This window comes from Oppia nitens, unplaced genomic scaffold (assembly GCF_028296485.1).
Source record: "Oppia nitens isolate AA-2021 unplaced genomic scaffold, nextdenovo-longstitch-racon4-pilon3 scaffold2_pilon_pilon_pilon, whole genome shotgun sequence".
NCBI lineage: Eukaryota > Metazoa > Arthropoda > Arachnida > Sarcoptiformes > Oppiidae > Oppia > Oppia nitens.
The window spans coordinates 95001-119951 of NW_026533210.1; the positions used below are offsets into that span (position 1 = coordinate 95001).

The 24951-nt window shown below is 22.5% G+C and overlaps 3 protein-coding genes and 1 pseudogene across 3 annotated transcripts in view; all 4 read right to left on the minus strand.

The window, feature by feature from the left end:
- LOC128956432 (short-chain dehydrogenase/reductase family 16C member 6-like) overlaps positions 1 to 8008 on the minus strand; it is an 18498-nt gene extending 10490 nt beyond the window's left edge. Inside the window, exon 1 of the mRNA XM_054302173.1 lies at positions 7382 to 8008. Coding sequence (XP_054158148.1) covers positions 7382 to 7876 — 495 coding nt within the window. The 5' untranslated portion in view covers positions 7877 to 8008. The remainder of the gene's footprint in view (positions 1 to 7381) is intronic.
- Positions 8009 to 14300: 6292 nt separating this feature from the next.
- LOC128954964 (cystathionine beta-synthase-like protein) lies at positions 14301 to 15206 on the minus strand. The gene has a single exon (XM_054300585.1). The coding sequence runs from the start codon at positions 15189 to 15191 to the stop codon at positions 14301 to 14303; it is 891 nt and encodes a 296-aa protein (XP_054156560.1). The 5' UTR covers positions 15192 to 15206.
- A 100-nt stretch (positions 15207 to 15306) lies between these two features.
- LOC128954965 (cystathionine beta-synthase-like) lies at positions 15307 to 16899 on the minus strand (annotated as a pseudogene).
- Positions 16900 to 17976: 1077 nt separating this feature from the next.
- On the minus strand, positions 17977 to 18997 carry LOC128954967 (lactosylceramide 1,3-N-acetyl-beta-D-glucosaminyltransferase-like). The gene has a single exon (XM_054300587.1). The coding sequence runs from the start codon at positions 18802 to 18804 to the stop codon at positions 17977 to 17979; it is 828 nt and encodes a 275-aa protein (XP_054156562.1). The 5' UTR covers positions 18805 to 18997.
- Between the last annotated feature and the right edge of the window lie 5954 nt (positions 18998 to 24951).

Genomic DNA, 24951 nt, shown 5'->3' on the forward strand with positions numbered 1-24951 from the left:
ATATGATATTATATATGCTTTAGTGTGAAATAAACAGACAAATAGTTTTTGTTGTTGAAAAACGGATAGATAAGTGTGTGTCATATGTTTGTTTGGACACACATTGAATTATTACATTGAACTTATTGAACGGGTAGTATTATTGGACTGACTATATATATATTGGCTACCAGTGCTGCACTCGTTATGACTGATCCATTGATCTTTTAATAATAATAATACTAATAATAATAGCGAAACACTTTTAATCTCATTTATTACCACTTATTTCACGCTAGAAATCAATGAATGAATGAATGAATGAATGTATGAAAAAAATTTTAGATAACTGTTGTAGTAATGAAAGTAAAACTTATAGATAACTATATAGTGTTTTAATACAATATATATATATATATATATATATATATATATATATATATATAACTTAAATAATATTTAGGATATCTTATTTGATACATATGTTTGGTATTATATATATACAGTATATATAGTTTTTACTATAGAAACAAAAAATCAATAAAAAAAATAATAATTTTGTTTAAAACTTTATACACTTTTAAAATCCAAACTATTATATAATAATTAAACTTTTTTTTATAAGTCATAAACAAAAAAATAAGACTAAAATCTATGATTAATTTTTATATTTTAAAAAAAATAGTTAAACTTTATTTTCTTATTAAACAAAAACTGTTAAAATAGAAATATAACATCAATTTTATGCAAAAAAATTAATTAATTAATTAATAATTACTCATTATATGAATAATTTTTTTAGTTGACAACAAATTATATCTTATATTTTTTTTATTTATATCTAGTAATTATATATCAATTAGCATTAATGATATACTAGCAAACTAATTATAGCATACATATAATCAATAATTAACTTATATATTAATATATATATATAATATATTTTTAAGAAAACTTTTTGATGAAATTTTCTACAATATGATTGATATTACTATATATTTATTTTTTATATATATAAATATTGTAATAAAAAAATATATATCAATAATGAGTTATTATATAAAACATAAAAAATAATTTCATAATACATACGATTTCAATAAATATATCGTGTTTTTATACTATTAGAAAAAATATCAATATATTGTATATATAGTTTAAAAAAACCTAATGTGTTATCAAAATATAAAGTTTTTTTTTATATATCATTTTTGCGTTTTTTTGTGTCTATTTATTTTGCATTTAAATGCTATACTATTAATATTACTATTATAACACAATGTTTACAATTGTTTTATATATATACAAATATATATATATATATTATTGATTAGTACACAGAAAAATAAAATCAATATTTTAGATGAAATGAAATAATAATAATAATAAAAATATATTTACAATATTTTCCTTTAATGATAAATAATATGTCAATAATGTATTGATTTTTTTTTATATACACCAACAACAAAAAATAATTGTGAATATTATGAAACATTTCTCACTAATACTAAACAACTATTAAACAAAACAAAAATCATTTAATATTATTGATAATAATAATAATAATAATAATAATAATAATAATAATAATAATAATAATAATAATAATAATAATAATAATAATAATAATAATAATAATAATAATAATAATAATAATAATAATAATAATAATAATAATCTTTGAATTTTATTGACTTATAACATGTTTATTGATATTTGACTTGTATTTTATTGATAATATATTGTATATTAAAACATGAAAAATATTAATAATAATAATAATAATAAATAGTATAAATAATTGATAAAATTAAACTAAAATTTTGTTGTTGTAATCGTTTTGTAAAAGTTTAATGTCAAACATTTATGAAAAATAACTTTTATATATATAAATGTATTAATATTATATATATTGTGTATGATTATATAAAATATGATTAAATTAAATTTGACATTTAATTATATGTTATACTTAATTAAGTATAATATAACTAATCAAGCTTAAAGGTTAACAAAAAAAATAAAGTTATAAAACAATATAAATATTTTTGTTGCATGTTTGCCATTAATTAACGATTATATATTGTATTATTATTATTTTAAAAAAAATAAATTATATTTTTTTATCAATAATTATAAAAATAAGTTAATTAAATGTTTTTGTTTTTTTTTGTATATATATTTAATATAAAATTAAATGTTAATTAAAAATTTCTAAAAAAACATTAAAATGTTACTCTATATTTGATAATTATATATCTAAATATTTAATATTATAATATTATAATATATTTAACTATATTATAAATTGCTTTTTAATTATAAATTACTATTATTTTATATATAAAAAAACAAAATATATTTATTATAAATAGTTCACATTATTTAATATTATTATTATTAATATTATTAGTACAGTATTTAAAAATTACAAACAAAAAAAATCTATTTTTAAAAACTATGTTATAATTTATTGCGGAAATAATTGATTTGCTAATAATATTTAATAATAATAATAATAATAATAGGAAACAATAATACATCAAAAATAAAATCATTGTGTTGTCTATAAAAAAAATATAAATTTATATCATTTAATAAAACAATTTTTTTATATATATTTAATTCACAGTACATGTATCACAATAATTATATTAATTTATATTTTTTGAACAAATAAAAAAAACTAATAAAAACTAAATTTTTTTTTGTAGCTTATTGTTTGTAAAAATTTATTTTGCAATACATTTATTTTGGCTTTTAATTAAGGAAAATAATTTTAATTAAGTTTACTATATTGTAAAAACAATGATAACATTATTTTTATTATAGACTAATTTTATTTTTATATATTTAAAAAAAAAATCAATTTATCTATAATACTGTACTGTAATAACAATACTTTATATATAACTTAGGAGTTAATCATATATTTTTTTTTTTTGAAAAAAATATTATATAAATATATTGTTTTAATAAAACCGTAAAATTTTGGTGTTAACTCTGTATTAAAACTAATGATTTGATAAACTATTTTGTATTGTTTTTATTTATTTCAATATTAATACTAATAATAATAATAACTATGAAATACTAACCAACAACAAAAAAAAATTGGATAAAATACATGTGTTTTTTAAAAAATAAATAATTGCTTGTTTTTTATGTACACTATATTAGACACAAACAAAAAAATAAAGTTATGTCACAACAAGTTTATGTGACTTAACAACTAAATAATAATAATAATAATAATAATATTATTATTAACTATAATACAGTAAATACCGGTAAAAATAAAATAAAACAACAATTATTTTGTTGTATTTATTATATAATATAATAATAATAATAATAATAATAGCATTAATGCTACATTAAATAATTGGCTATAAATAAAACAACTATTATATAATATATATATATAATAAAAAAATAGTAATAGTTTTTATTTTTATTTTTTGACGATTCATAAACACATTAAAAAAACAATTTTTATTTTTACTTAAAACAATGGGATATCCAACCAACAAAAATAAAATAAAATGTGTTTAACTAACCTATATATTGTAGAAATGTAATAATAATAATAATATTTTTTACTATAATGAATCTGAAAAAATAATTATTTTTAATTAACAAGAAAATAAAAATTACAAATAATTTTATTTATTTATTTTTTGAAAAATTAAGTCAAAAAAATCAAATTAAAAAAGTTTATATGTAATTATAATTTTATAATTATTTGCAATATTATTATTATTATTAAATATATGTAGCATTTAAAAATGTTCAAGGAAATTTTTTTGTATGTAATGTAACTAAATTAGCCTCAATAATACTAATATATATTAAATATAATATAATATATATATATATATTGATAAAATATTGACAATTTATTGCTATTGTTATATTAAACAATTGATTACTACTTAAAGTCATCAATCAATTGCTTGTTATAAACATTTTTATATTTATTTATTTTTTTTTCTATTTCTAACTTTTTATTTGTTGTTTGTAATCATTGATTGTAATATTTCTATATAAACATAATGTTTGTTAACTTTTTTTTTATAAAAAATAAAATAAATACATAAAAGTAAAATCATGTAAAATCAATATAAAAAAACTTTCCGGGAATTTATTTTATAGAGAATTTCCCCTTTAATTATTATTATTTTTTTATTTTTTTAAAAAGTCCATGGTAACAAAAAATAAATTTTATTTACTAATTATATGTTTTAATTTTAAAAAAATATTATTAAATATTTACAAACAATTAATTAAAATTACTTCAATATTATTTTTTGAAAAACTTGATATGAAATCAAAATTTTGAATTTAAATAAAATAATAATAATAAAAAAAATTATTTACTAATTAAAATTTTCTACTAATTAAGACTAAAATTAAACTTTTAAAAAAAATATTATTATTATTATTATTATAATTACTATTAATGTAAATAAATTTTAATATAAATTATTTAAAATACTTGAAATTTGCAAAAAAAATAAATAAATAAAATAATTTCATTTGCTTTTGAATTGAATTTATTTATTACTATATATTAAGTACTGTTAGCTAAAAAAAATTGTATACAAATTTAATTAATGTTTTATATATATATATATATATATATATATATATATATATTTAATTAAAATAATAATATTTATAGTAAATTATTTAATGCATTTTCGCTAAATAATTAAAAAAATCTAATAATAAATAGTACTTTTTATATATATATTTAACTTTATTATTAGACAACAAAATTGCATATAAAATATAATATACAGTAGTATATCCATATATAGTACAGTATTTATATATATATATATATATATATAAAACTAATTTAATATTAACATTAATAATATTAACTTATATGTATTGAACCAATGTGTAGAGGTATATACAAAAATGTTGAATAAATTATTATTATTATTATTATTATTATTATTATTACATAACATTAATTTAATAATTACACTAAAATATTTGTTGACTATTAAAAAAAAGGTGAATATAATTTGTATGTATTATTATTATTTTTTTAGTGTATGTAAATAAATAAAATTAATTTAAGGTTAGTTTTATATGAGATTATTATTATTATTATTATTATTATTAGTACACCACACGGTGTAATTAAATTAAATATTTATATTAATATCTACTAAAAGTTTTTATAATAATAATAATAATAATAAAACTTTTATTTAGTACTATTATATATACACACATATAAAAAAAATCTAATATGAATAATTTATTTTAGTTATATTATTTAATTAATTAAAAAATATTTATACAACAAAAACAACAACATTAAACCAATGTTTATTTTATTTATTTTTTTTAAAAATAATTATTAATTAGTTAGAAATATTTTTCACAAAATCTTATTTTTACAAAAAAATAAAATAAATAAATAAATAAAATAATAATTATTTGCTATTTTAATCCTAATTTCTACTAAACAATAGTTTCTATAATAAAAATTTAAAAATCTTTTAGTTATTTAAAGAAAAAAATATTTAATTCATATTTTAATACATATTTTCAAAACTTAAATCTACAATAATTGTTAGCAAAATAAATATTATTATTAATTAATTATTATAAAAAAAATGTTAATTACTATATAATATATTATTTATTATATTCTGAAATATCATAGCAATTAATATATATAACATAAAATTAATTTTTACATATAATTTATTAATTTTTATTATAGTAATTGCTTTATATTAGTTTATTATGTATTATAAGTTATATAAAATTATTTATTTTTTTTGGGATTTATTTATCCATTAAACTATTACAGTAATGGTTATCTATTGATAAAATTATTGTATATATATTTATTAATATACAGTATGTACTGTGTATTATGATATAATTTATTGAAGTATTTGGTTAAAAACAAAATTTTTCAAAAAAATAAAATATTTACACACTCTGTATATAATATTAGATGCGATAAATAAAATGATTAAATACTGTTATATATACAAGTAGTCTCTCTCTCTCTCTCTCTCTCTCTCTCTCTCTCTCTCTCTCTCTCTCTCTCTATGTGTGTGTGTGTGTTAAGTGTCATACATATACACACAATAAATAAATATTGTTATCAATCTTAATATTATAGGCTGTTATTAATCTGTATATATATATAATATAATATAATATATAATGTATATATTATAGATGAAAACAAATATCTATACATATTTTAAATATAAAACCAAAATTATTTTGTTTATCAGCCAATATATACTGTATATATTATAAGTATATGAATATCATATTATTATATATACATTATATATATATATATATATATATTTGATAACAACTTTCAAATACCATAATCAACAACAACAACAACATGGGTTCATATTTCAATATACTTTATAGATATATATACATATAAATTATATATAATATGTATATCATATTTACAATATAAATATAATATTTTTTTGGTTATAACTTATAATATATATTTAGTATTTATTTATTAATAATCAATGGTGTTAATAAATAATACAGTATATCATCAGTTAGTCAATCAAGTGTTAAGTTATAGTATTTTTTTAAACATTAAGTTAACATATCATAAGTTATTATAGTTTTTTGTGTGACTATTATTTATAATATTAATAATAATAAAAAATTATATATTAATTCAATTCAATTACAAGACAATACAAAATAATAATATTTAATCTCATTATATATATATACATATATAACTTATTATTCAATAACAAATTTATTTTAGTAATTTTAGTTTATTGCCTCTTCAAATATAATCAATAATAATAATAATAATAAAGCTAAAAGTTTTATGATTATTATAAATTAAAAACTGTAGAGATTTAACACATGGCAACCAAATAAAAATTATTTATTAATATTAATAATAACTTTAATTAATAAATATATAATTTATTATTTAGACAGTCATATCAACAACAAAATAAACTATACTTTTAAAATGATAATATCATTGTGAATGACATTATAATAAACATTATTATAATATTATATATTAAATACTAAAAAACTTATATAATATATATATATATGTATATATATAAACATATATATGTACTCTACTATATATATATATATATATATATATATAACTTTATATTTATCTATCTATACAGTAGAGTACTGTTATATTTAAGATAATATTAATTAATATATATATATATATCAATTAAAATTTATGTGAAAATAACAAAAATAAATAATTATTTTTTAGAAGAAAAAAATAATCTCAAAATTACAGTAATCAACATTTATTTTTTTTTTGATTTATTGATTATAAAATTATATATATTTATAATTAAAAAAAAAATTAAAAAAAATTTACCCAAAAGTGTGAAATGGCGTTCACGTGAAACGTCCGCAATATATGATCGTCGGGTGTCTCCAGAAATCGTTTCCCACTAACAATGCCGGCATTGTTGACCAAAATGGTTACCTTACCGACCGATTCGCGTACCTGTTTGGCCGTTTCGTATACCTGTGCCCTATCGGATACATCGCATACATAGCTGTAGGCACTTTTGATTTTGATATCATTGTTATCGGCGGTGACACCGACATGTTTTTCGCCATCAATCAGCCTCAGGGTCTCATCCAATCCCTGTTTATTAATATCCCAGACGACTACCCGAGCACCGCGTCGGGCAAATCTCAAGGCCAATAGCCTACCCAAACCGCTACCGCCGCCAGTAATCAATACAATGTCGTCCGTAACCGACTTATACCGGAGCCGTTTGGGTACAAAAAACAGGACAATCCCTTCCAACCAGTAGTACAACAATAGGCTGATGTCGTAAACTATTTGCAACATTGAGTTCATTATTATTATTATAGTTATTATGATTATTGTCGATAGGATTTTATTATTATTATTATTAGTTAAAAATTATTATTATTATAAGGTATTCACTAATAATATTTGTGTCACAAAAAAATGTATAAAAAATACTGTAATTATTGTAAATTATAATTTTTCTTAATAATTATTATATATATATATTATATATATATATATGTAAAATACAACTGTTTTTATATGAATTATGTGATAAAAAAATTGATTAAATATCACATCAAATAAACAGCAAAAAAAAGTTTCAATAAGTTATTATTATAAACACACGTAAAAAAAACTTGTGATAAAAAAATATAATAATAATAATTGTTTTATAAGTTTGTTTATTTAGTTATTATTATTATTATTACTTAAAATAGTTTATTTGTTTTTAAAACCATTATACAAAAAAAATTATAATTTATATTTAAATAAAACAACAAAACAATTATTAAATTACAAAATAATTTTGCAAAATAACAAACACTATACAACCAAAAACACTTGACTTTTATATATCAATAATTTATTTTTTTTTTTGAAAAATATTTATTGCAACACAACTACACACACAACAATATAGTTGTATAATAATAATAATAATAATAATAATAATTCAGATAATCATTACTATATACAGGTATATACTATAATGACAACTGAATACAACTAAACAAAAACAAAACAATATATATAATAAAAAAGTTTTTTTTTATATATATATATTATGCTAACCTCTCATAAACGTAATGCCAGCTCATATACCTCACTACTACTACTACTACCAGTCAAATAGGTAAAAGACACTGTAGTTTATATTATTATTATTATTATTATTATATATATACACTGATCACATAAACATAACACATACAGTATATACACACACAGTCACTGACAAACACATACAAACATACTGTACATACATATAGACAAACCACATGCAAACTGATAGGCAATAAACAAGTCTTTCTCTATATCAGTGCTCAAAAACTAACAGTTCCTCTCTTTCTTTCTCTCTCTCTCTCTCTCTCTCTCTCTCTCTCTCTCTCTCTCTCTCTCTCTCTCTCTCTCTCTATCTGAACATACATATGCTGGTAGAGAATGGTATGCGCCTACTATAGCACATACAAGTGCCTCGAAAACCATACTCTCTCTCTCCCCTCCTCCTCCTCCTCCCCGACTAAACAAGTGGTAAAAAAAGCTACATTTCCTCCCTGAGCTATTTGCTTCCCTATCACACACACACACACACACACACACACACACTTGTTCCCATAGTTTACAGTTATTGCACCGGTAGTTTTTTTATGTATATGTTTTTTTGTTGTTTTGTTTTGTTTACTAGTTTGTAATCTAGTTGTGTGTGTGTGTGTGTGTGTATGTGTATGTATGTGTGTGTGTATGTGTGTATGTGTGTATGTATGTGTGTGTATGTGTGTGTATGTGTGTGTATGTGTGTGTATGTGTGTGTATGTGTGTGTATGTGTGTGTATGTGTGTGTGTGTGTGTATGTGTGTGTGTGTGTRTGTGTGTGTATGTGTGTGTGTATTTATGTCTGTGTGTGTGTGTGTGTGTGTGTGTGTGTGATATTACTAGGAGTTACCATATAAATACATATATATAATTGTTTGTGTTTTTATATTTTTATATAATAGTATTTATTGATTTATTATTAATCATAAATATATTTAAAAAATAATATTATTATTTTTAGAAAATAATAACTTATTTTTTTAATAATATAAATTATTGGAAAACTTATTCATATAATAGTTTTAAATAGCTTGAAATAATAATTTCCTACCTATAATTATAATTATATCCTTGATAAAATAACAAAAAAAAATATATTTATATGTTGTTTATTCAAATATTTGTATGCAAATATTTTTATTGTTATTATTATTATTATTGAATGTCAAACTATATAAAAAATTATTATTATTAAATTTTTTATTATTATTATAATTTACTATAATTAAATATGTTTGCAAAATTGACATTGATTGAAATAAATGTATATATATAATAAATATATAAAAAAAAATTATTATTATTATGATTAAATAATAAAATATAAAAAAAATTATTTTCATCATCATTAACAAATGTGTTTTGTTAAAATTTATTTTTTTTAATAGACATTAAATTAAAATTAAATTATAATATAAATTTACAATAATATTTTTCATTTTAGTATTTCAATGTCAATAAATAAATGATAATATTTTTTAAATAAATTATTTTTTGATATTTATATTGATAAAACAAAAATTATAATTTTATTTTAAAATTAAAATTATATACAATTAGTTATATTATTCAATAGTAGTTTATTAGTAATTAAAAAGTTGCAGTTTATTTAATTAAATATTTAATTAAATATATATATAATTTAGCTAGATAAATTATTATTATGTAATGTTTGTAAACTATTAATTGTTTTATATTTATGTAAATAAAATTATCATTATATATAGACTTAACAAATTAATTTTTCTATAGATAATAATTTTTTATCTAGATAATTTTATTTATAATTAAAGATTCATATAGTATACTCATATAATATTAATTGAAAATAATTCAATACATAAAATTTATAACAAAATTTTAAATTTTAAAACAAAATTTATATAGCTATATAATTACAGATATAAATATTTTTATTGTTGTACCAAGCTTATTTATTTATTTATTTTGTTTCAAGCTAACTGTTTTTTTAGTAGAATATTTTATTTATTTTTATACTAATATTTACTTATAAATATATTGTGACATCTATTAGTAGACATTTAAATTAGATACTAATAAAATAATACAATATTAAATAGTAATACAAATAACCTTGGATAATTTAACTATTATAATTAATTTTTTAAATAAAATATTACATAAAATTCAATAGAGTATAAATTATTGATTATTATTTAGAGTAATAGGAAAAATATTTTTTTGAAAATACTAATTAAATTTACATTTTTAAAAAAATAATATAATATATTAACTATTAATAAACTTTTTTAAATATAAAGTTTTTTAAACAAATAGAAAAAATGTTTTACTAATAATTTTTAATAAATTATTTAAGATAATTGAATATAAAAAATAGATTAGAAAAACGGGTAATAGTTTTAAAAAAAAATTATTTTAAAATAATAAAAATATAAAACTAAACTTAACTTCAAATATGATTACATGAAAAAAGTATTTTAATAAATAAATAGATAAATTATTAATTTTTAAAAAATGTGATTTAATTTTTTATTTGAGTATTAATTTTTGGTTTTGAAAAAAAACTAATCTATATTTCAACAAAAAATTTATAATTATGAAATGTTATCGACAGTGTATCGTAATTCAAAAAATAATAATAAATAGGTGATAAAACTATCCAAGGTCATATACGCCATTATTAATAATAATATACATGTATATATATATATATAAATAAAAATATATAAAAATACAAGTAGTTTAGTGTATATATAAAAAATTAGACAATGTTTTTATCATTTACTAAAAATAATTGTTTGTTATATATATATTAATGAATATATTTTTTACTAAAAAAATAAATAAATTTTATTTAATTGTTTTTTTTACTGTAAATTAATTAATTTATTTTAAGTGCTAATTAATATCATAATATTAATTAAATTATATATATATATATATATATATATTTTAAACAAACAAACAAAATATGTATCAAAACTATAGCCGCAATTCATTTGACCGGTTCGGCGATGACCTGTGCGAAGTGATTGTCCAGTATTTGTCATTTGCGGACAAATTTCGCTATGAATGTGTGTCCAAACAGTTTCGTCGGACAGTATTTACTGGACAATCAGTGGTCAACATTGATAAGCGATTTTTTGCTAATCCCAGACCAGTTATAATTGCCGAAAAATTTCGGACAGTTATCTCAAAATTGGAAAATTTGCAAACAATTCATTTTACATATAAGGCACCGATAGTTATCAGTGGTGTATATCAGCAAATGTTTGACATAATTGTCGACCGGTGTCGGCATTTACGGGCCATTTGTATTGACTTTCAATGCGATCTGAGTCGGGATAGTTTGGACCGATTTTTCCGAAAGTTTGGCCAACAATTGAATCGGTTGAACATCAAAAACGTTAACCAATTGCCGGTCGACGACAAGCGCCGCTATTGGCTACAGTGTCCCAATGTTTGGGATATCAATTTTGGCGGTTATACCAGTCTAGCGGCACTGATAGACAGCCAGACCATCGATGACCAACAAGTATTCAAACAACTGAAAACTGTTAGCCTTTATTACGGAACGGATGACCGAAAACGTTGGCAACTGTTTGCCGATCGGTATAGTCTTACCGTACGATCGGTTAACATAACTATCAGCAGCTGTTGTCCGTACGAGTCGTTAAGCGGATTGATGTCCGGTTTGTTGCAGATGTCGGCACTCAATGACCTCCGACTTAACTATCATACCGACGACGACGGCAGCGATGACCAACTGAATCAAGTGTTTATCGATGGTCTGCGGGAAATAGGTTTGAAACCAATTGGCCGACAATTGAAACGATTGTCATTGGATTTGGTCAACAATTTACCCGATTTTTATCCGGAAATATCTGTGATATTAGATAAATATTTTTCGCATATAAAACAACTGGAATTAATTACTTTTTGATATATTTTTAAAATTTTGATTTAAATTTTTACAATTATTATCAACAAAATAATTATAAAAATTAAAAGTTTTTAACTTATTTCAGCTAAATGTCTAACCAATGTTTTAAACCAAATTTTAATTTATAAATTATTAATAATATATAAATAAAATATTTTTCAAATAAACAATAGATAACAAAATAAAAATTAACTCTTAATATACTTATTAAAAACAAAGTTTTATATAATTAAAATTATTTTTAAAAATAAAATTAATTATGCATAACTAAATAGTACTAATTATTACTAAATTAATAGTTATTAATGAAAAAAAATTTTTCACAGTGTAATATGTAGCTAAATGTAAAAATTACTTAATTATTATAAACTATCATTATATTTATACTAAATAATAATTTACAGTTTTTATTAACTTTGTTGTACTGTTTATATAATAATAATAATAATAATAATAATAATTTACTAGTAATTACTGTTAAAAATATTATGTTATTTTATAAAATAAAAAATACTATCAACTAATTAGTACTTTTAAAAAATTTACTATTTATTTAAAATATTATATATTATAATAAAATATTTAAATTGAAAACTACTGTATAATAATTGTTTATACAATGATAATACAGTTTATCAAATTTAAATCAAAAATAAATTACTAATTTATTACTATTAATAAAATTTAACTATTAATTAAACTATTAATTATATATTTATTAATAAAAATTTAAAAAAAATTAATTGATATATAAAATAAGTTATCAAAAAAATACTAACAAAAAAACGTCTTAATAATGAATTTTCAAAAATTATTTCACTTTTAGATAAAATATTTTAAGTTCACATTAGTCATGAAAAACGGGTTAAATGTTTTAATAATTTATTTTTCAAAATATAAAAAAAGTAAACTATAACTAACTTTATAACAAAAAAAAACATATAAATAATACAATTTACAAACAATTATTTATTTCGTATAAAATAATTGTGTAAATAATTAATTAATTATTTTTTCTAATTTTTTTTTAATAATTTTACGGTTTGGTTTCGGATAACTAAAAAAAATAAAAGTAAATAAATATTCATTTAGTTTAAAATTTTGAATTGTTATCGCAATTAAAAAAAAGGTGATAAAACTATCCCAAGGTCATATACGCCATTATATATTAAGTGTATATACCTGTATATAATATATATATATTAATAATTATATAATGTTTTCTCACAATAGAAAATTATATAAAATTAATACAAAAATTTATGTAAATAAAATTATGTTTTCCAAAAAAAAAACAATTACTATTTTAAATAATTATTTAAATAAACAAAATTAATTTTTCAAACAAATAGTTTTTAATTTGCATAAATATTTTATTTTTTTTGATAAATCAAACATTTATGAATTAGAATTTTATGAATTTTCACATAATATGTTTTTGGGAAAATTTATTTTTTTTTCAAAACCATTTTAATAGTAGATTTTTTTATTTGATTGATTTTAAATAGTAAATTACTATAAAAAAATTAATAATCAAAATTTTTAATTATAATAAATTGATTAAAATCATTAATTCAATAATTACAACATTTATTAGATTTTTATTATATAATAATATATATATATATTTATTAAAAATGCAATAAAAAAATTAAATAATTAATTAAAATTTATATAATAATTATAATTATTTTTAAACAAAAAATAATTTCTGTCATTCAATTATACTTACAAATCGGTAGTAATACCAGCGCTGACGACACTGTAATTGCGGTCACGCATCCACTGGTTGTCCATGAATTTTGTCATATAGTTGGCCACACCGTCGGCCAGCAGACAAACACACCGTTGATCGCTATCCAGCTGTTTGGCCACCGACATGGCTGCCGACACCACAGCACCCGATGAACCGCCACACAGTAGACCTTCGGCGGCAATCAATCGACGGGACATTTCCATCGATGACCGATCATCCGATTTGTACCACTGGTCGACCAGTCGACGATCGAGTACGTCGGTAACAAAATCATGACCAATACCTTCAATTTCATAGCCAGTAACCGATGTACGGTTCAATTCGTCGGGTTCGGCAACCATTGAACCATACGGGTCTACACCGACAATCTGACAGTCGGGTAGTACTTGTTTGACACGTCTAGCAATTCCGGTAATTGAACCGCCAGTTCCGACACCGACAACAATCATGTCTAGTCGACGATCGGTTTGGTCGAGTATTTCCCGTGCGGTAGTGTCGTAGTGGGCATTCGGGTTACTAGAGTTACCGTACTGGTCCAATAGTACGGCGTTGTCAATTTGGTCGCAAATTTTTCGGGCCATTTCGAAATGCGATTCAGGCGAATCGTACGGCACTCCCGACGGTGTTCGTACAATACGGGCGCCCAATGCCTGCATAATAGTAGACTTTTCGGCGGACATCCTATCGGGCATACAGACAATCAGTTTATAGCCGCGAACAGCGGCAACCATTGCCAACGCTATACCAGTATTACCACTACTGGGCTCAACAATAGTAGCTCCGGGACGTAGTCGACCATCACGTTCGGCATCTGCGACCATACGGACGGCTATTCGGTCTTTTTGCGAACCGCCCGGATTCATGAATTCACATTTGGCCAACACTTGACACCGGAGTCCATACTCGCGGGGAATGGTATTAAGTTTGACGAGCGGTGTTCGGCCGATAGCGTCCAAAATTGTGTCCAATATTTTCGGTTTAGTGGTGTCCGGGATCGGGTCGACATCGATTAGCAGCTGTCGGTGGTTTGCAGTTGACATTTGTCTAATCATTATTATTATTATTTCTATTGATTAATATATAAATAATAATATATTTAAAAAAAATAATTTTTATTAAATAACAATTAATTTATATATTAAATAATTTTTATTTATTTTTTGAATATCAATGTTTGATATTGACTTTTATATGTGATTTTTTTTCAATGAGAGACATATAATACCAGGATATGAATATTTTTACAATAAATATTTTACAGTATTTTTAAAAAATCAATTAAAATTATTAATTAATTATTAATACTATAATAGTATACTATATATAATCTAAACAATGTACGCAAATTAAGTATTAAATTTTATATTATTTTTTTAAAAAAAAATGTATTACAAAAATAATATTTGCATAATATTTACTTCTAATTATAGAAATAATATTTTAATAATTAATAACTCAATTATATATTCAAAATAGATATTTAAAAAAAAATAATATTATTTTTCAATTTATTTAGAAAATATATGTGATTACCGGTAATATAATTTTGATATTATAAATATTGATTGTTTATATTTTAAAAATAAAATTATTTTTAACTATAATCTATTTTTGAAAAATTTCATAAATTTTTTATATAATACTAATATCCTGATGTATCCTAATATATATATATATATATATATTTCTGAATCAATTATATTAACAACAACAAAAAATAACAAAAACAAAACAAAAATTTCATCAAAAATTAATATTTACTGTATATTATATCAATAATTAAATAACTATTTTTTTTAAAAAAAATGAAATATTAATTTTTATATATACCGGTATATATATATATATATATTTATATCATATTTATAGCTAAATAAACAATATAATAATAATAATTATTATACTAATAATAATAAACTATTATCATTATAAATATATTTTTTATTTATAAATTAATTATTAATAAATACATCATATTTTATTTAAATTACAGTAAATTATTTAGTAATTACTAATTTAGTTAAACAATCAAACAAAACAATTAATTATAAAGAAATTTTTATATATTTAAAACATTGTTATTAATTTCATGATCGCAATCATCAACGATAGTTGCAATGTCGTCGTCGCCGACACTGTAATTGCGGTCACGCATCCACTGGTTGTCCATGAATTTTGTCATATAGTTGGCCACACCGTCGGCCAGCAGACCAACACAACGCTGCCGGTCGTCGAGCTGTTTGGCCACCGACATGGCTGCCGACACCACAGCACCCGATGAACCGCCACACAGTAGACCTTCGGCGGCAATCAATCGACGGGACATTTCCATCGATGACCGATCGTCCGATTTGTACCACTGGTCGACCAGTCGACGATCGAGTACGTCGGTAACAAAGTCGAGACCAATGCCCTTCAATTTCATAGCCAGTAACCGATGTCCGGTTCAATTTGTCGGATTTGGCAACCACTGAGCCGTACGGGTCGACACCGACAGTCGGGCAGTACTTGTTTGACGCGTCTGGCAATTCCGGTAATTGAACCGCCAGTTCCGACACCGACAACAATCATGTCTAGTCGACGATCGGTTTGGTCGAGTATTTCCCGGGCAGTATATTTTTTTTTTGTTAACTCATTTTTTAATAATTTATTAGTTAATAAATTAATTAAAATTAAAAAAAAAATAAAATAAAATAAATAGATAAATACAGTAGTAGATTATATTAATGAACAATAATAAAATGATTGCATTATATTTGCAATCATTTTTGTTTGTTTGTTTAAAATAGTGTTTTAATTTTATTTTTTTATTTATAATAATTTATATTTTTAAAAAAAAAAAATATTTGTATCGATTACTAATACAGAAAGTTTAATTTTATAATTTTTAAATATATATATATATATATATATATTATATTTATAAATTATTTAGTTCATTATTTACATAATTTTTTTGAAACTAAATTATTATATTTAATTATATAAAATTTTTAAATTTAACATCACTACATTATATTGTATACCGGTATATATATAATACTATTAATAATGTATAATTTTTTTCATATATTTAATTATAAAAATACCTGTCTTAACATTTATAATTGAGTATTATTAATAGCTAATATAAAAACTTTTTTAAAAATATTTTTTAATTTATTAATAATAATAATTTTCTTATTGATTAAACTATTATTATTATTATTATTATTATTATTATTATTATTATTATTATTATTATTATTATTATTATTATTATTATTATTATTATTATTCATTAATAAATAATATATAAAAATTTTAAAAATTAATAATTATTTATCTAATTTTTTAATCTAATTTTGATCGATATCAATATTTTTTTTTGAAAATTTTGTTAATTTAAGTAATTATTTAAAATAGTAATTGTTTTTTAGCAAACATAATTTTATTTACATAAATTTTTGTACTAATTCTATATAAAAATTAATTTAAAAAAAATATTAACTTTAATTGAAAAAAATTATTGATAATATTTTTTGAGAAAACTAAATTAATTAAATTATAATTTTATAAAAAATATAATTAAGTATTATAATTATTAGTATTATTTATTTTTATAAATTAAATTATTTTTTTTAAATAATAAATTTTTTAGATTTTTTTTTAGTCGCAATCAACATACGATAGATTTGCAGAAATTATTGGAGAATTAATAAACTTAAGCCACGTTTCCCAGGGATTACATGCAAAATGTATGGGAACGGTATGTAATTTAGCTAAACATTTACAATAGTCGCCGACAACTATTAGCGGACTATCAAATCGGCGAACACCTGTCCTATTGGCCACAATTCCGCACATAAAAGCATCTTCGGGTAGTTGTATATATCTACTATCGGACGACGACTGGTCAAACACACTGTCCAATAGTCGATCGCGGCTCAGGTTGTCCATGAAATATGCCGAACCAGTCGGATATGACGGATATTCGGCCGGTTGGTAATACTCTTGAGGGACATACCATTTGCTTGTATTGTCGCGTACGACGTCCAACACATAGTTAAGTTGTCCGCCAATACCCGGCTCTCCCGTCGCCGATAACCCGGCCATCAGTTCAGGCAATACATCCAACAGTTTGTCTGCATTGACAAAGACGTCGTCATCCAATTTGAACAGTAATCTACTGTCCGGACAATACCTACGGTGCCAACCAAGGGTTGCAATGGTTTTCAATGTTAGATTTAAATAGTCATCCAGAAAACCAAATTGTATTAAATCGTGATAACTGTCCGCTTCTCCGGTCAGCAGCTCTTTATTATTATTATTATCATTACTATGACTACTGAGTCCCAAAACAAACCAGACATCAATCATGTTTTGTCGGACAGCACCCACCCATCCCTTCCGTAGCTGTTGTCTTCTCTGGTAATAACCGTTTCCATTGCCACTCATTATGAATATAGTGATGTTGTGCCCACCCCTACATACCATCGGATCAATTGTTACCAAACGTGTCAACTCAAGCGCCGGTGGTTTTCTGGGATTTACGGTTATTAACGGATCATCAGTTTGAACATTACTACTACTATTACTACTACTATAAGTACTACTAATAGTACTATCAATTGAATGTATATTTAAATTATTATTATTATTATTATTATTATTATCCAATATTTATGATAACAATCATATCTATGTTATTGTCGTACATATAATACATATGTATTGTATTGTCAATAAGCGATGATTTGGTACCCAATAAACACTATAATTAACAATACATTCAAACAATAAAATATTTTTAGAGACAGTAATAACGTTTGATATTATTATATAATCTAATCGATTGATTAGTACTATTTACAAGTGAGAGATAGTCTAAAATTTTTCAATTTTCCAGTATTGCATCATGGACATTTATTTTTGATTTTTTAATACATTTAGTAGTAAACATTGTAGAATAAAGTAGAAAAATAACATTAATAAAGTTAATACAATTATTTTTGATCTTTTTTGTTGAAAAATAAACAAATTAATAGAGTATTTAAAATTTTAAATATAATAATAACTAAATAATTAAGTTTTCCTATGTCTTCACTATTATTTTTTTAAGTATTTATTACCATGGTTTTTAAAAATGGCAGGCATAAATAATAGATGCCAATCATCTTAAGTATTTATTATCTTATCAATTATCTCTAATCTTTAATCTAATCACTTATCTAATCTTTTATCTAATCTTTAATCAAACATTGAATATCGAATATCGAATTATGAATATCGAAAATCCTATATTTTATATCGAATATAGAATACCGAATATCGAATATCGAATTCCGAATATCGAATATCGAATATCGAATACCGAATATCGAATTCCGAATATCGAATACCGAATATCGAATTATGAATATCGAAAATCCTATATTTTATATCGAATATAGAATACCGAATATCGAATATCGAATTCCGAATATCGAATACCGAATATCGAATTATGAATATCGAAAATCCTATATTTTATATCGAATATAGAATACCGAATATCGAATAGCGAATACCGAATATCGAATATCGAATACCGAATATCGAATTAGGAATATCGAGAATCCTATATCGTATTATGAATATCGAATATCGAATATCGAATATCGAAAATTGAATATCGAGAATCCTATATCGAATTATGAATATCGAAAATCCTATATTTTATATTGAATATAGAATACCGAATATCGAATATCGAATATCGAATATCGAATACCGAATATCGAATACCGAATACCGAATATCGAATACCGAATACCGAATATCGAATTCCGAATATCGAATATCGAAAATTGAATATCGAGAATCCTATATCGAATTATGAATATCGAAAATCCTATATTTTATATTTTATATCGAATATAGAATACCGAATACCGAATATCGAATATCGAATACCGAATATCGAATATCGAATACCGAATACCGAATACCGAATACCGAATACCGAATACCGAATATCGAATTAGGAATATCGAAAATCTAATACCAAATACCGAATATCGAATTCCGAATATCGAATTCCGAATATCGAATACCGAATATCGAATACCGAATACCGAATACCGAATACTGAATATCGAATTCCGAATATCGAATACCGAATACCGAAATCTGAATACCAAATATCGAATACCGAATACCGAATACCGAAATCTGAATACCAAATATCGAATATTGAATTAGGAATATCGAATACCGAATACCGAATATCGAATTAGGAATATCGAAAATCCTATATTTTATATCGAATATAGAATACCGAATACCGTATATCGAATACCGAATACCGAATACCGAATATCGAATATCGAATATCGAATATCGAATATAGAATATCGAATACCGAATATCGAATATTGAATATCGAGAATCCTATATCATATTATGAATATCGAAAATCCTATATTCTATATAGGATATAGAATATAGAATATCGAATATCAAATATCGTAAACCAAATACCGAATTCTGAATACCGAATATCGAATTAGGAATATCGAATATCCTATATTGAATATCGAATTATGAATATTGAAAATCCTATATCGTATATCGTATATCTTATATCGAATATTGAATATCAAATATATATTATTTAATATATACAAACCTAAATTAATAAATAGATTGTGTTAAATAATAGATGTACCCAATAGAAAATAGATTCTTATCTAATGGCAGAATTAGGGCAGTGCATTAAAAAAGTGTAATCGATTGTGCTGTCACTTTTATGCCTGTCATTTTTAAGACCCTGGTATGAAAACTTAAAAAAAGTAATAGTTAGTGAAGTATTTTATTCTATTTAGATATTATTAATAACAAAACAAAAATTGTATATAAATTACAATACATTTATATTACTTTTAAATAGTAAATATTTTTTATTTGACAAACATAAATTTATTTACAAATTTTTTTGTACTAATTCTATATAAAAATTTATTTTTTAAAAAAATTATTAACTTTAATTGAAATAATTATGGATAATTTTTATTTGGTTGAAAAAACAAAATTAATTTCTAAACAAAACTATAATTAGTATAGTAATTAAGTATTATTATTAGTAGTAGTATTTATTAATAAATAATATATAAAATTTTTATAAATTAAATTATTTTTTTTAAATAATAAATTTTTTAGATTTTTTTTAGTCGCAATCAACATACGATAGATTTGCAGAAATTATTGGAGAATTAATAAACTTAAGCCACGTTTCCCAGGGATTACATGCAAAATGTATGGGAACGGTATGTAATTTTGCTAAACATTTACAATAGTCGCCGACAACTATTAGCGGACTATCAAATCGGCGAACACCTGTCCTATTGGCCACAATTCCGCACATAAAAGCATCTTCGGGTAGTTGTATATATCTACTATCGGACGACGACTGGTCAAACACAGTGTCCAATAGTCGATCGCGGCTCAGGTTGTCCATGAAATATGCCGAACCAGTCGGATATGACGGATATTCGGCCGGTTGGTAATACTCTTGAGGGACATACCATTTGCTTGTATTGTCGCGTACGACGTCCAACACATAGTTAAGTTGTCCGCCAATACCCGGCTCTCCCGATGCCATCAGTTCAGGCAATACATCCAACAGTTTGTCTGCATTGACAAAGACGTCGTCATCCAATTTGAACAGTAATCTACTGTCCGGACAATACCTACGGTGCCAACCAAGGGTTGCAATGGTTTTCAATGTTAGATTTAAATAGTCATCCAGAAAACCAAATTGTATTAAATCGTGATAACTGTCCGCTTCTCCGGTCAGCAGCTCTTTATTATTATTATTATCATTACTATGACTACTGAGTCCCAAAACAAACCAGACATCAATCATGTTTTGTCGGACAGCACCCACCCATCCCTTCCGTAGCTGTTGTCTTCTCTGGTAATAACCGTTTCCATTGCCACTCATTATGAATATAGTGATGTTGTGCCCACCCCTACATACCATCGGATCAATTGTTACCAAACGGGTCAACTCAAGAGCCGGTGGTTTTTCAGGATTATTAACGGTTATTAACGGATCATCAGTTTGAACATTACTACTACTATTACTACTACTATAAGTACTACTAATAGTACTATCAATTGAATGTATATTTAAATTATTATTATTATTATTATTAGCATTACTACTATTTATATTATTTTTATTATTATTATTATTATTATTTATCGGATAATTGTAATTAGTTTTGTAGTTATGTATATTTGTTATATTATTTATAACATAAGTAATATTTTTAGCATTATTATTATTATGATTATTTGATATAATTTTATAAACTAATAAAATTGATATATTAATAAATGTTATTACAAATAGTGTTGCAAATAATAATTTATTAAATTGATTCATAATTGAATACTAATAACTGTATTTTTAATTTTATTAATTATTATTATTATTATTAACAAAAAATGTTTAATTTTTTTTTAAAAAATAAATAATAATCATAATAATCATAAGTTACTAAATCTATAGTTATCTAAAATTATATAGTTATCTAAATAAAAAATATTTTTAACCTGAATAAGTGTCTATATATATATATATAATAGATATTAAATTTTACTAAAAAAAATGTACTAGGATTGATATTAATAAAAATTACAAAAATTAACTGCAATCTAACATTATCAGATAATATATATATAATATATATATATATATATTGATATTTATTATTTAGTTTATTAGAAATTTTTATTTTAAGTTAAATAAACTTAAATAAGTGTTGAGATAAGTGTCTTAAAAAAAATATATAAATTACTAATAACTTGAAAGCAATATTTATTTTTTTTATCATTATTACAATAGTTGTTTTATTTTCATTATTATTATTATTATTTGTTGTAAATGTCATAATTTATGACTCATTAAACCTCAATAATAATTGATTTGCAATAATTGATAACAAAATTTTTTTTTTAGTTTTAAATTATTAGAGTATATATATATATCGTATGATAGTCTAAACAAAATTTTATTTTTTAAAACAGTATTAATATAATGTATAGAAATTTTTATAAAATAACATATAGTATATTATATATACAGTATATTTGTATATTATATCTTAAAATCTAATAAATTATTTTTCAATTGAACAAAAATAAAACAATTAATTATTATTATTATTTATACAATTAATACAATAAATAAATACATATACTGTATATAGTAAACAACAAACTGTATATAATTGTAAATATTTGATTATTTATAATAATTCAGATGAAAAAAAATGTTTTCATGGCATTTATTAAAAATTTATTAAAAGTTTGTATTAATTAAAAAAAAATCAATCATTAAATTTGAATTTAGTTTTTTATTCAATTAAGTTTTCATAAAAGTAAATTATTTTGATTATAAACTTATTATAAAATTTATACAACTATTTTACATATTATACTACAAACTATTTTTATTAGAAATCATAAATAAATAAAGTTTGTTTGATAAAAATAAGTTTTTATTAAAAAAATTTAACATTAGGGGTGGTTCGTATATTACGTTCGAACTTGAGGGGAGGGGGTTGGCCAAGGCTACTTTTGCAAACGAGGGGATGGGAAGGGAGTGGTAGAGACTTTAAAAACTTTCGTATTTAGATATTTTATTTTTTTTTGTGGTGGGATGGGGGGGGGGTTAGCTGTTAGGGACATGAGAACGTATTTTTATTAATGACTACATGCGAACATAGGGTAAGGAGGGCGTTAATTAAATGAATGTGACGCCCAGTAAAGGCGCCACTGTTCACAACAGCTCAGAGAGCACTTCCAGCGCTCTATAAAAAGGGCAGACATTGACATGTGCTCTCTCTCTCAGTCCTTAACTCTCTCAGTCTTTGACTCTCCCTATCAATCAGAAAATTATTATTATTATTATTATTGAATAAAAATATTTTGCTTACCACTTCTTCCGTTGTCTTCTTCTTCTTCATCGACATCATCGTTGTTGTCGTTGTTGTTGATCACCAATTGTTTCACTGGCGCAGTCGCTGCAGAATAGAACAAAATCACGACTGATTTTCAATTCAACTCAACAAAAAAACACATTTTCAACTGAATCACATCTTCAACAATGGCTGGAAAAAAGACTGGTCGCAACAAGAAAGCCCCCGCAAAAAACACCAATCAAGAGCCCACAGATCAACACTCCGAAACTGAACAGGAGGTTGAACTCAGTGCTCAAGAAATGGCGTCCCAAAGGGCTCGAACTTCCGCTTCCGGTTCACGTGGAGCACAGTCTGGTGGGTACCAAATGGCTGTCAACACCAGATCTGCTTCACAACGAAATCTGGCCAACACTGTTGAACATCTCGTGATCGACAATAACAGCGATGAGGACATTCAACCAATCAAAAGACGCGGAGTTTCCACTGGAAGGTTCACTGATGTGTTCTCCGGAAGTGATCCATTGGTGAAGGCGGACACATGGCTCGGCATCTTCTCATTGATCACACGTGGCTACACAGACAGCGACAGAATCACTGCACTGGCCAAACATGTCACAGGAGAAGCAATGCAGTTCCTGGTCATGGAAATCGCACCATTTGCTGATGAGATCAC